Source organism: Dipodomys spectabilis, unplaced genomic scaffold (assembly GCF_019054845.1).
Source record: "Dipodomys spectabilis isolate Male_0828 unplaced genomic scaffold, ASM1905484v1 ptg000127l, whole genome shotgun sequence".
NCBI classification, from domain to species: Eukaryota; Metazoa; Chordata; class Mammalia; order Rodentia; family Heteromyidae; genus Dipodomys; species Dipodomys spectabilis.
In genome coordinates, this window is record NW_024870804.1 from 4,522,028 (window position 1) to 4,533,872 (window position 11,845).

At 50.1% G+C, this 11,845-nt stretch overlaps 1 protein-coding gene across 1 annotated transcript; it reads left to right on the forward strand.

Annotated features, from left to right (window-relative positions):
- Positions 1–772: 772 nt before the first annotated feature.
- On the forward strand, positions 773–5,930 carry Aqp8 (aquaporin 8). The gene is made up of 6 exons (XM_042689838.1): positions 773–795; positions 928–1,175; positions 2,460–2,586; positions 3,886–4,100; positions 5,262–5,396; positions 5,882–5,930. The coding sequence occupies exons 1-6, from the start codon at positions 784–786 to the stop codon at positions 5,928–5,930; spliced, it is 786 nt and encodes a 261-aa protein (XP_042545772.1). The 5' UTR covers positions 773–783.
- Positions 5,931–11,845: the final 5,915 nt, after the last annotated feature.

The following is an 11,845-nucleotide window of genomic DNA, read 5'->3' on the forward strand; positions in this document are numbered from 1 at the left end:
GGACAGAAACACAATGTCTCTGCTCCCTTGCTCAGTTAAGGGGTCATTGCGTGACATCATCAGGTGAGGACAGGTGTGAAGACATGCTTACAATTCTGTAAGAATTGTGGGAAAATGGGCTGGGAAGGTGGCTCAGCGGTAGAGCGCTTGCCTTGCATGCCTGAGGCCCTGGGTTTGATTCCTCAGTACCACATAAGCAAAAAGAAAAAAGCCGGAAGTGGTGCTGTGGCTCAAGTGGTAGAGCGCTAGCCTTGAGCTGAAGAGCTGAGGGACAGCGCCCAGGCCCAGAGTTCAGGCCCACGACCAGACCCCCCCCCCCCAAAAAAAAAAAAAAGAATTGTGGGAAAATACTGGATGGTGACTTTGCTGTCACCTGCCAAGTTCCCATGTGCTGGGGCTTTGGCTCCTGCTTCCCCTTCCTTTCCCCCCTGCTGGTCCTCACTGGACAGGGGAGCTGGGATGGGGGGCCTCCCACGCCTCTGTGTCCAGCCCTGACGATGCAAACTGGCCCGTGCCTTTGCCTGGTTGGCACTCAGCCCAGCAATCCTTGACCCCCTTCTCCCTCTCCCCCACCCTGCTGGAATTAAAACACAAGTTTCCTTTTCTGGGCCCCAGGGCCACCTCCCACCAAGGCTTTACTGCTTCCTTGACACCTCCAGCCCTTTAAAAGGACAGAGCCCATAGCGGATCTGTTCCCATTCCCAGATAAGCTAAGCGTGCGCTGGATAGCAGGTGCAACAGCTTGGCGCTGGCAGCCGTGCTAAGAAAGGCCTGCTTGTCTTGATGGCCGGGGAGGTGAGCCCGCTGCGTGTCTTCCCAGATAGCCTGGTAGGGCCCAGTACTGTGGATGTCTTCCAGGCCGAGGCTTGGGGGCTTTCTGTGCGGGCGCTCCGCTCATCTGCTTCTCCTCTGCTTCTCTCTCCGCAGGCACCGATGTGTGACACGGAGCTGGGCAGCAGCAGGGCCAAGGAGCCCAGCATGAGTGGCAGGGGCCGAGTGTCCTGGTATGAGCGCTTCCTGCAGCCCTGCCTGGTGGAGCTTCTGGGCTCGGCCCTCTTCATCTTCATCGGGTGTCTGTCGGTGATTGAGAACGGGGCTGACACGGGTCGGCTGCAGCCGGCCTTGGCCCACGGCCTGGCCTTGGGACTGATGATCGCCACGCTGGGGAATATCAGGTGAGACCAGCCTATTGGCAAGGGACCCCCAATAGCCCCTCAAGATCGGGGAACAGTGTGGTTAAGAGGGTAGGGAAGGGAGTTAGATTTTCTGGGGTCACTTCTCAGCTCCATAGCCTGGGAGCTCTGTGGCTTTGGGTAAGTCAGTTTCTGAGCCAGATAGGAATAACATTATTTATTATTATTATTATTCGTGTATCAGTCCTGGGGTTGAACTCAGAGTGTGGGTGCTGTCTCTGAGTGTTTGTGCTCAAGGCTAGTGTTCTACCACTTGAACCACAGCTCCACTTCCACCTTTTTTTTCTTACTATGGAAGATCTTCTTAATTTTTAAAGTGAAGTACAGCAGGGTTACAGTTTCATAAGTTAGGTAATGAGTACGTTTTTGTTGTTGTTGGTTGTGGGGCTTGAACTCTGGGCCCTCACCTCTTCAGCTCAAGGTGAATGCTCTACCATTTAAGCCATAGCAGCACTTCTGGTTTTCTGGTGGTTTATTAGCAATAAGAGTCTCATGGCCTTTCCTGCCCGGGCTGGCTTTGAACCATGATCCTCGGGTCTCAGCCTCCTGAGTAGCTAGGATTACAGGCGTGAGCCACCAGTGCCCAGCATGAGTACACTTCTTTTTGAACAGTGTCACCCCTTCCCTGGATCTTTTCCAGTTTCTCCTTACTTCCAGCCTTTTGGTGGTTCATTGTAGCTAAGAGTCTCATGGACTTTGCTGCCGGGGCTGGCTTAGAACTGAGCTCCTCACATCTCAGCCTCCTGAGTAGCTAGGATTACAGGTGTGAACCACTGGTACCTGGCTTGAATCCAAGGGAGGTTGAATGGGACTCTGTCATTTCTAAGCTGGGTGACCACAGCAAGTCAAGGAGCCTCTCTGGGCATCATGGGAGAAGGCGTGATCATGACAATAGCTGATATTCAGCAACTCTAGTGACATAGACAATGCTGTGTGCTGTCTGCTCACTCACTACTGAAATCTCTCTTGGGCTACTGGCTCTGAGCCTAGCTGCTCTGTCAGACGTGCAGCCTGGAGAGTGCTCTGAGGAGTTTGATCTTCTGGGGCCTTCCTGACATCTGGACTTGGAGGCTGTTCCTCCCTTCCCTGCCTCCCCCTGGCCTCTTACCCCACCCCCTGGAAGCCCAGGGAAAATGGGAGTGAGTTGGTTGGTGCTGGCTTAAGGGACTGGCTGGAACACATCCTCTGGGGGTAGGAGGGTAGGCAGCCCTTGGTGGGCAGCCCTGGACTTTGGGCTTCACAATTTCCTTCTTGCTGTATGGACAGCGGAGGCCACTTCAACCCCGCGGTGTCGCTGGGCGCCATGCTGATCGGAGGTCTCCACGTGATGATGCTTATTCCTTACTGGATCTCGCAGCTGTGCGGGGGGCTGATCGGGGCCGCTTTAGCCAAGGTGGGTGAGCCCTAAGAAGGCTGCACTGGTGGCTTCAGGTGTGATGGGCTGGGGGGAGGGTGGGGGAAGGGAGGCTGACTCTGTGCTTGTTTCTGCCAGTGGGATTGAGTGGGCCTTTACTAGTGCAGAACACTCTATGGGCCTCAGTCCACGCCCCCCCCCCTCTTCTCCCCACCAAGATTAGTATATTTCACCCATGTCTGGACCCAGTCCTTCCAACAGAGTGTGACATTTCTCTTCCTGAATCTGTTTCTGGGTAATTTTGCCTGTTTTAGGGGCAGGATCTCTGTTCAGGTTGGCTTTGAACTTGCTATATAGCCAAGGCTTACCTAAAACAATCCTCTTGCTGGAAAGACAGGTGGGAGCTACCTTAGCCAGATTGAATTTAGAGAGTTTTAGTGGATTTTTTTCCACTTGCTTACTCACTTCATTCATTCATTCATTCATTCATTCAATGAGCTGGGTTATTCCTAAGAAACTCAATGACCATCTCTGCTTATTCTGCAGTTTGCCTACCTTTACACTGTGTTACCCTCCATGGGAGTTGGTTCTTGAAGTTGGTTCTTGAAGTTCTTCCCCTCCAATCAAGTTCTTCCTCTCTGTTGTAGTATTTTTAAATCAGTTAAGAATTAATTGCTAATTTTTTTGTGTGTGTGGTGCTAGGGGTGAAACCCAGGACCAACACAGGACCTTATGCATGCTAGGTATTAGACTTTGAACTGTGATCCTCAGATCTCAGCCTCCTGGGTAGCTGGGATTACAGGCATGAGCCCCTGGCACCTGACACTAAGCTTTTATAGCTTTACATCTAACATAACTCCTTCTCTTTGTCTGTCCTTTCTTCCTTCTCTTTCTCTTCCTTCCCTTCCTCCCCCCTTCCTCCGCCCCCTCCCCCCCCTTCGCCATGCTAATAATGTCTAATGTCTAGGCAGCTCACTCAGCTTTAGCCCCTCCCAGGGACCTTTTCCCAGCAGTGTTTTCCTGGTTGTGTTTGTTTCTAGAGGTTTAGGACACAGTACTCTTATATTCTTTTCTTCAAAGAGTATCACCAATGTCACACAAACTTCATGCCCATGTTCCTAGTGCCTCTGCTGGGTTAGGCCCATTTTCCAGATGAGTATAGTGAGGCTCAGAGGGGCCCATTCGCTATCACAGAATCACAGCATCCAGTGAGCTGGGACAGGTGCCCAGACATGTCCACCTGCAGACAGACCCACCAGGTGGGCAGGCCTGCACTTCTGCCCAGCCCCCAGCTTCTGGCTGCTCTCAGCTGGGAGGCTGAACCTCTTCTTTCTGCAGGCGGTGAGTCCGGAGGAGAGGTTCTGGAACGCATCCGGGGCGGCCTTTGTGACAGTGCGGGGGCAGGAACAGGTGGCAGCAGCACTGGGGGCAGAGATCATCATGACGACACTGCTGGTGCTGGCCGTGTGCATGGGTGCCATCAATGAGAAGACGCGGGGCCCGCTGGCTCCCTTCTCCATTGGCTTCTCTGTCACCGTGGATATCCTGGCAGGGTGAGTGAGCGAATGTCCTCATGTCTACTCAGGGTCAACTAACTGCCAGGCCTGAGGGTTACAGACTCCCTTGATAAAACTTGAGTTGCCAGTGAAGAGAGACAGGCTGGCTTGGGGCTGCCAACAGGGAGCGGCGTGGATTGATTCTGTGGGATCAGTTCTGTCTGGTTGAGAATGGGGGCATAGGGCTATCTTTTCTCATTTCATCGCAATCTGGAGTTTTAGGTGAAGTTCTCCATGTTTTGCAGGGAAGAGGGGACATTTTTGCAGGCTGTAGCGGCAGGCTTACGAAAAGCATTCATTCCCACCCATGAGGTCACGCTGTGTCTTCTTGGTTCCAGAGGGCATTAATTAAGGAGACAAGGTTGGGTCTGGAATGACTGAATGTGGAAACACATGCTGAGAGAAGGCAGAGAGGATGTAGTTAAGGACATTGGGTAGATCTGGGCCAAGGGTTCCTATCTTCCGAAGTGGGTGAGGAGGCCCCTTGTCTAGTGCCCAACTCTTTTTTTGTCTTTTAGATCCAGAGCCAAGTCTAGCCTTTCTCTGGGTCAGGTCCTGGCACTTTTGGCAGGTGCAGTCTAGGGCGGGCTGGAGACCATGACTGGCCCTGTGGTGAAACTTTGCTGCCCCCTTGTGGCAACTGCTTTACTTACAAGCCTTTGGCCCACTGGGCACTGGGATCCCAACCTGGGATCTAAGATAAGGATATAGACAGTAGAGAGGCAGGGTGCATCTGGGGTTGCTGAAGCATGAGGGACTCAGCAACCTATGTATTTACTCTCCAGGGTAAATACCCCAGAACAGGGGGTACTTTCACCCCGCCAGGGAAACACAGAGAGGCCAAAACAAAGGTCAGAGCAGGATCTGCTTGGGCTGGGTTTGGTTTTATGGATTTTTCTTGCTCTTGTCACAGAGCAGGTGTTTTTTGCCCCTCATGCTTCTGGAGGCATGTGTGGGAATGTCAGGCTGTAGATCTTGGAAGCGCCTTGCCATTGGTTTCCCGGTGCTGATGGCCCCTTGTCCTTTGGGATTAATTCAGTGACCCCTGGTAAGGGCAGTTGAGGTTCTGGGTGGGGGCTAGGCCCATCAGGGGACAAGGATGGGAGGTGGGGTGGGGCCCGGCTGGGACACCGTGACTGTGTGCCTGGGTGTTTGCAGGGGGATGATCTCTGGAGCCTGCATGAACCCCGCTCGCGCCTTTGGACCTGCTGTGGTGGCCGGCCACTGGACCTTCCATTGGATCTACTGGCTGGGCCCACTCCTGGCTGGTCTGTTTGTAGGACTGATCATTAGGTAGGGATGGGTGGGGCACAAGCCCCTGGAGACAGCTTCTGGAGAGTCCCAGGCTGGAGGGCTGGGGTTGGAGGATGGCTTTCAAGTGACAGAAATCCACAGGGGTGGATTCACTGGTTCCTACAATGGAGAAGCTTTCAGGTAGTGCTGGCTGCAGGGAGTGCTCAAAGTCCTTAGGCTTCAAGACACTTTCTTAGGCTGTCCTTTATTCTAGGTGGGCTTGGTGCTAGGATGGGGGTGTTGAACAGAGGCCCAGATGTCCCCTGGCCTCTTCATGCTTCTTTCCTAGCAACTTAACAAGGCCAGAGGAAATAGAATAAGCGTTCTAGCAAAACCTTTGGCCTGAAGCCAGTGGCTTCGGCTGGCCGTAGTACAGGTGGTGCATCTGTCTGGGGAACAGACACTGGATTGGGTCTTTCTAGAGCTGTCCAGGTCGCAGTGGGAAGCATTCTTCCAAATTGTCACAATGAGCTGTGTCTTTCCAGGTTCTTCATTGGAGACTCAAAAACCCGCCTCGTCCTGAAAGGGCGGTGAAGCAGAGCTGGCAGAGTGCCCGCTTCCCCGGGTGCCTTGAGATGTCCCATCCTAGGCTGCAAAACAAGACAGCTTCTTCTACTTCCTGGAGAGCCACTGTCTGGGGCTGGCTTCTCAGGCAGATGGCCTGCTCCTAAGCCCTGAGGATGATTCGGGTTTTCAGAATTCCTTTGGGTTCATCTAATAGCTCCACATGGAGTATGCGCACATCCAGCACTGCCCAGAGAGAAAGCAGTGGAGATGGCAGAGGACAAGAACATTTCTTGAGAGAGAAGACTAGGAGAGAAGGCCCAGAGGAAGAAGTGGTCGTTCATGCACACCGGCTTATTTCTCAACTCCCCTTCTTTTCCTGTGAGCCACCAGTGCCCGGATCAAGCCAAGTGTTGGAGATCAAGCTAGGGTCTCCCCTCGCTGGGCAGATGCTGAGCACTGAGCCAGGCACCCAGCCCTACCCACTCTTATCTTTCTTTCTCCTCCTGATCTTGATTCCCGAGGCCTTCTGGGGCCTGCCTACTACCTCACTTCCCAAGCTGCCACCCTAGCTTTGCAATAAATTGTTCAATGTTTCCTTCCGTGTGTCTTTGGGTTGGCTTTTGAGGAAAAAGAAAGAAAGAAAGAAAGAAAGGGCTCTGCTAGGGAGGAAGTAACCATTCAGGGAGGGATTTTAGGTGTCTGAGTCTAGTGAAGGCCAGGAGAGCCCATTTCCTGAGCCCAATGTCAGTACATGGGGGTACATTCCAACTCAGAGCTGGTCCTCCCTCAGCCCAGGAGCTCAGGCTGGAGCTCTGAACCCACGTGGACTCGATTTAGACTCAATTCATAGTGCTGCAGAAGGTCCAATGCACAGTGCTGAGTGCCTGGCCCGGCTGAGTGACACCCGCCCCCCATTTCCTAGGGTAAGGACACTCACCCATTTTGAACTTCAGCCCTTCCAAGTACAGCATGTACTATCTCTGTAAGCCTGGAACTGGTGGCTCACAATCCTAGCTACTCATGAGGTTGAGATCTAAGCATCATGGTTCAAAGCCAGCCCGGGCAGGAAAGTCTGTTTCTATCTCCAATAAACTATTCAGAAAAAGTCAGAAGTGGTAGTGTGGCATAAGTAGTACAGCACTAGCCTTGAGCACAAAGAAGCTCAGCGACAACTCCTAGGCCCTGAGTTCAAACCCCAGGACTGGCAAAAAAAAAAAAAAGAGAGAGAGAATCTGAGTTGTTTATAAAGAAGATCATTCGGATATTATCAACACTAAACAAAGACCTCCTTTTTGATGAGAACACCTAACTAAAAAGAAGAAATGTTTCCTGGAGAAAATCACAAATACAATAACACGCAACTTTGAGAATATGGATATAAACCACACACACCCCCCACACACATATTCAAACATCTATAATTTCTCAAGAGGAAAGGAGTATAACAAAGACAACCATAATTAGATGGAGAGGAAGCCAGGACCTCATGCCTGTAATCCCACTGATTCAGGAGCCAGAGATGGCAAAAAGTTAGCAAAAGGTTCCCTCCTCATCTTCTCCAGCATCTGGTGGCTCTTAGTGCTAGCTCATGACAGTGTTGCACAATCTCTGCCTGTTTCCTTTATATATCTTTTTTTTTTTTCCAGCCCTGAGGCTGGAACCACCAGCACAACCTGGGCTTTTTGGTAATTTATTGGAGATAAAAGTCTCACAGACTTTCCTGCCCAGGCTGGCTCTGAACTGCAATCCTCACATCTCAGCCTCCTGAGTAGCTAGGATGACAGGTGTGAGCCACCAGCGCCGGCTTCGGCCTCTGTTTTCATGTAGTGTTCTCAAGAACGGTGTGCACGTCATTGTCTCTTATCAGAATACTCATTTGTAGGCCACCCTAATGTATGATCTCATCTCAACCCTTCCCTTAATGGCAGCAACCCAGATCCTAGATAAGGCCAGAACCCTGGGGTTTTGGTGGGCACAAATTATGGTGACACTGGTCCCAGTGACTCTCAAACGAGCCACAGCTCCACTTCTGGCTTTTTTTTTTGCTTAATTGAAGAGTTTTAGGGACCTTCCTGCCTGGGCTGGCTTTGAACCCCAATCCTCAGATCTCAGCCTCCTGAGTAGGTAGGATTACAGAAGTGAGCCACCCATGCCAATTCCAAAGTGCTCTTGATTGGCAGGTGCTGCTAGTCTCCTGCCTGCCACACGGTGCTGCTGTTGGCAACAGTTCTGAGTGTGTGCTCAGATTCACTCCAATCCCACCCCGGTGGTATTTTGGAGGTGGGCTCTTTCACTGATGGTTCCAACCTTCCATTCCAAGCCCACCTGCAATGCTCCACAGGCGCCATCTCTGCTCATGTGCTCGAGCAATCCTTAAGGCCTTTGCTGGCTCTCTAGGCCCCTTGGCAGTGAGGCCAGGGACAGTAGTGTGAGAGGGCCCCGAAAGACCCTCCCTGCTAGGTGTGACTGGCGTGAGGCTGCAGTTCTCTTCGTGTTAGTTACAAGGCTTAGCGTTTACCTTCTTGCATTTTCTTTTCCCTTAACAGAAAGACATCATCCTTCTAATTCTGGCAGAACCAAGGTGAGCATTTATTGCAGACATTGTTTCACACACACACGTTTATCAAGAAGACAGGTAAGAGGACATTAATCCAGGATGCTGGACAGTCGTCCACTTGGACAAGGTCTTGGAATGCATTCAGGCTGAGGCTGTTGTAGTCACACCAGTTACTCTGCCACGCCTTCCACTTGGGGCGTCCCTGGGCCCCTCATGGCAGGGTCCAGTCTGTCTCTGGGCCTTACAAAGCATTCTCTTTGCTGCTGCCACCTGCCTTTGGCTATCAGAGTATCTGGGGGGGAAGGGGAGTCGCCTGTTGCCCAACTTGATTGGCTTGTCCTTTGTCCTTACCGAACAGGCTCCTGAGTTGTTCCCTCCTCTCAGGCTCCCTGAAGTATGAGGTGGATTCACACTTTTTGTTAGCTACTAGGGTTTGCTTTCAGACCAGAGACTATGTCTTGCCTCTACCATGTTCAACAGCCTCAGAAACACAAGTGCCTGACTTGTTCCTGGCACTCAAATTCCACTTCTCAAGAAGAGGAAAGCTGTGATTTGTCTAGCAGTTCTCAGTAAGTGGTAAGGACAAGGCTAGGACTCGCTTCCTCTTGGCTTCTGGTCTAATGAGAACCTCACAGTGACTGGCTGTCCTGAGCTGGTTAGGTACAACTATGTATGAGGTTTTCATCTTTAAAAAGACTGAGGTTTTTCCAGGAAGAACTAATAAATCCTTAGCAAGAGGTAGAGGTATTTGTGGGAGATAATGCAAGTGTGGGCAGGAAGGACAGGTCCAGATTCTAAAATGCCTTGGATAAGACACCAGAGAATAAAATGCCTATTTGTTTACACCATTTAAAGATAAGATTTGACACAATCCCCAAAGAAGGAGTGCATACATAAAGATAGGCCATGTATAGCTGCTTATCTCTATAAAACCAGGTGTTTGGGATGCAGAATTCAGGAGGATCACGCTTGAGGTGGGCCAGGCAAAAAGTTAGTGAGATCCATCTCAACAAATAAGCCAGGTGTGGTGATGTGCATTGGTCATCTCAGCTTTGTGAAAAGCATGGTAGGGGATTGTGCTTCAGGCGAGTCCTCAATCTCTATCTCAAAAATAACTAAAAGCAAACCAAAACAACCCTACAGAAAGACTACAGAAAAAAAAAGACTACAAAAGAGCAGGAGGGTTTGGCTCAAGTAGTAGAGTACCTGTCTAGCAAGCAAAAAGGCCCTGAGTTGAAACCCCAGTACCACCAAAAATAAGCATGTAAATAAATATAGGTTTAGTTAAGCTAGTTGAGGTGGAGTGTTTTCTTGAAATTTCTAACAGTCAGAAGGAAAAGCAATTACATTGTACAAATCACAGTGCTTGTAACCTGTATTTTTTTTTTTAACCTCCTGGGATCAGAACATTCCCTGCTACTGAGACTTAGGGAAAAACAAAACAAAACACCTTTTTTCCTTTCTTATAATCTTCAAAAAAAGCAATGTTATGTGAGATTACCTAGCACATTAGTTTTACTTTCATGTCTCAGCAAAAAAAAAGAAAGATGAAATTCCAGAAAACAAGTAGCCTTGGACTACAATGGCAGGTAAGAGCTTCCACTTCTTTAGCAGAGACCAGTCCACTGAAGAATATAGATAGCCTAGCAATCAGGAGCTCAGGCAGGGAACACAAATCCCACTGTGGCTTGATCCCAGGCTCAGAGGAGCATGCGTTTCCCACTGGAAGTGGGCCACACCTGGAGCACACTTCCCTTAGGAAGTGTGAGAGGTATCAGACAGGATGCACGATGGAGTGAGGAGTGTCACCATGGACAGAACTGGCATCACTGGCGGTAGTATTCCCACTACCATGCCAGAAGATGCTTGAGTGCACGTGGCACACCTCCTTTTCTCATTTCTGCACCCCTCACTAGAGCTAGAGCATGGTCATGTGCAGAGGATGTGTGGCCAGTAGGCATTAAAGTCATCTACTGCTCTGAGTCACGCTTCCACATCACCAGTGCCGTGTGCATGCGCCTACCATGCTGGGTGGCTTATGCAAATGGAGTCTTCTCCAGAGCTGGAACTGCAGAACACCTATACAACAGAAGTACATGCCCTCTGGTGCCATGCACCATGTACTGTGCTAGGCCCAATGACAACACACACTGTTACACATCTCTAATTTGGACAAGATGGAAGAACGCAACTGTTGGGATATGGAAAATATCACTTCCAGCAACTGTAAATTGAGGATTACCTGAGTCACCTGCCTCCCACCAGGCCCTGCCCACTTGGACACTGTAAACAGTTTCTTCCTACAGAGCTCATCCTTCTTGGTGCTTTTGTTGAATGGCACAAACATACTAAAACATTCTAACTCTAGATGTCTTTAAACAAGAAAGCATTTCACAGAAGGGGGGAAAGAAGAGTTATGGAAGCAATGATTCAAAGCCCTAACTCTGGGTATTGTCCCAGTAAGCTTTGTGACTTGCCACTCCCTGTAGCAAGGCCACCCTGGGCTACCTGTGCACTAGGGTTCAAATGCCACTGGCCTCTCCTGGAAGCAACTGGCTTCGGGAGACCAGATTTCTGGGTTCCAACTGTGATTCCACATATAGATGATCTATTCCGCTACCTGAACTTTTCTGCCCTTTGTTGCTGTGAATTATCAAAGAGATTTTTCAGACCAAACAGTAACTGAAGAAAATCAAATCTGAGTACTGGATTGAAAGTTTCTATCACTATTTCCACTTTCACTGCGTGAGCTATAAAGTAGAACTACTCAGGGCTATATGGTTAGGTTTAAGATCTTCTTAACAGAGATGAAAAGTCTCAGGGGGCAGAGACCAGCCTATCTAACAGCCAGTCCTCTGGGAGCTGCTGGCTTGCACCGAGATGCCTCTCTGATCTAACGCAGGCTTAAGTTCACTAAAGGTAGTATGATAGTGGGGTGGGAGGTATAAAATATGCCAACACAGCAGCATGTTCTGGGTACGAGAAGTTATAGGACAGAACGAGAATGCATCTCAAATGCTACTTTAACGAGACCCCAAGAGTATGCACCCTCTGCCATGATTGTGGAACAGGACAGTCCTGGAGAGTCAGATAAGAGCACCCAGAAGAATCAGGAGGTAAGTGTGGGACTTGTGAAAAATGGCAGAAAGGGCCAGGATTACTGGAGGCTGGTGAGGCAGCAGGCACAGCAATCGGGCACAGAAAAGGATGGTTCCCCTCACGGAAGGCGAGGTACTGTAACATGACTTCAGTGACGACACAGGAATTCTACTCTAGCTATTTGGATCAGCTTCTTGACACACAACTCCTGAAGGAGGTGACAGAATCTTTACTCTCCTTTTGGGAATATCTTCAAAACAAAGATGGATCTGAGGCAACTTTGACC

Coding starts and splice junctions, on each gene's coding strand:
- Aqp8 (XM_042689838.1), top strand. Junction 2,587..3,885: donor TCGGGGCCGCTTTAGCCAAG/GTGGGTGAGCCC, acceptor TTCTTTCTGCAG/GCGGTGAGTCCGGAGGAGAG. Junction 5,397..5,881: donor TTTGTAGGACTGATCATTAG/GTAGGGATGGGT, acceptor GTGTCTTTCCAG/GTTCTTCATTGGAGACTCAA.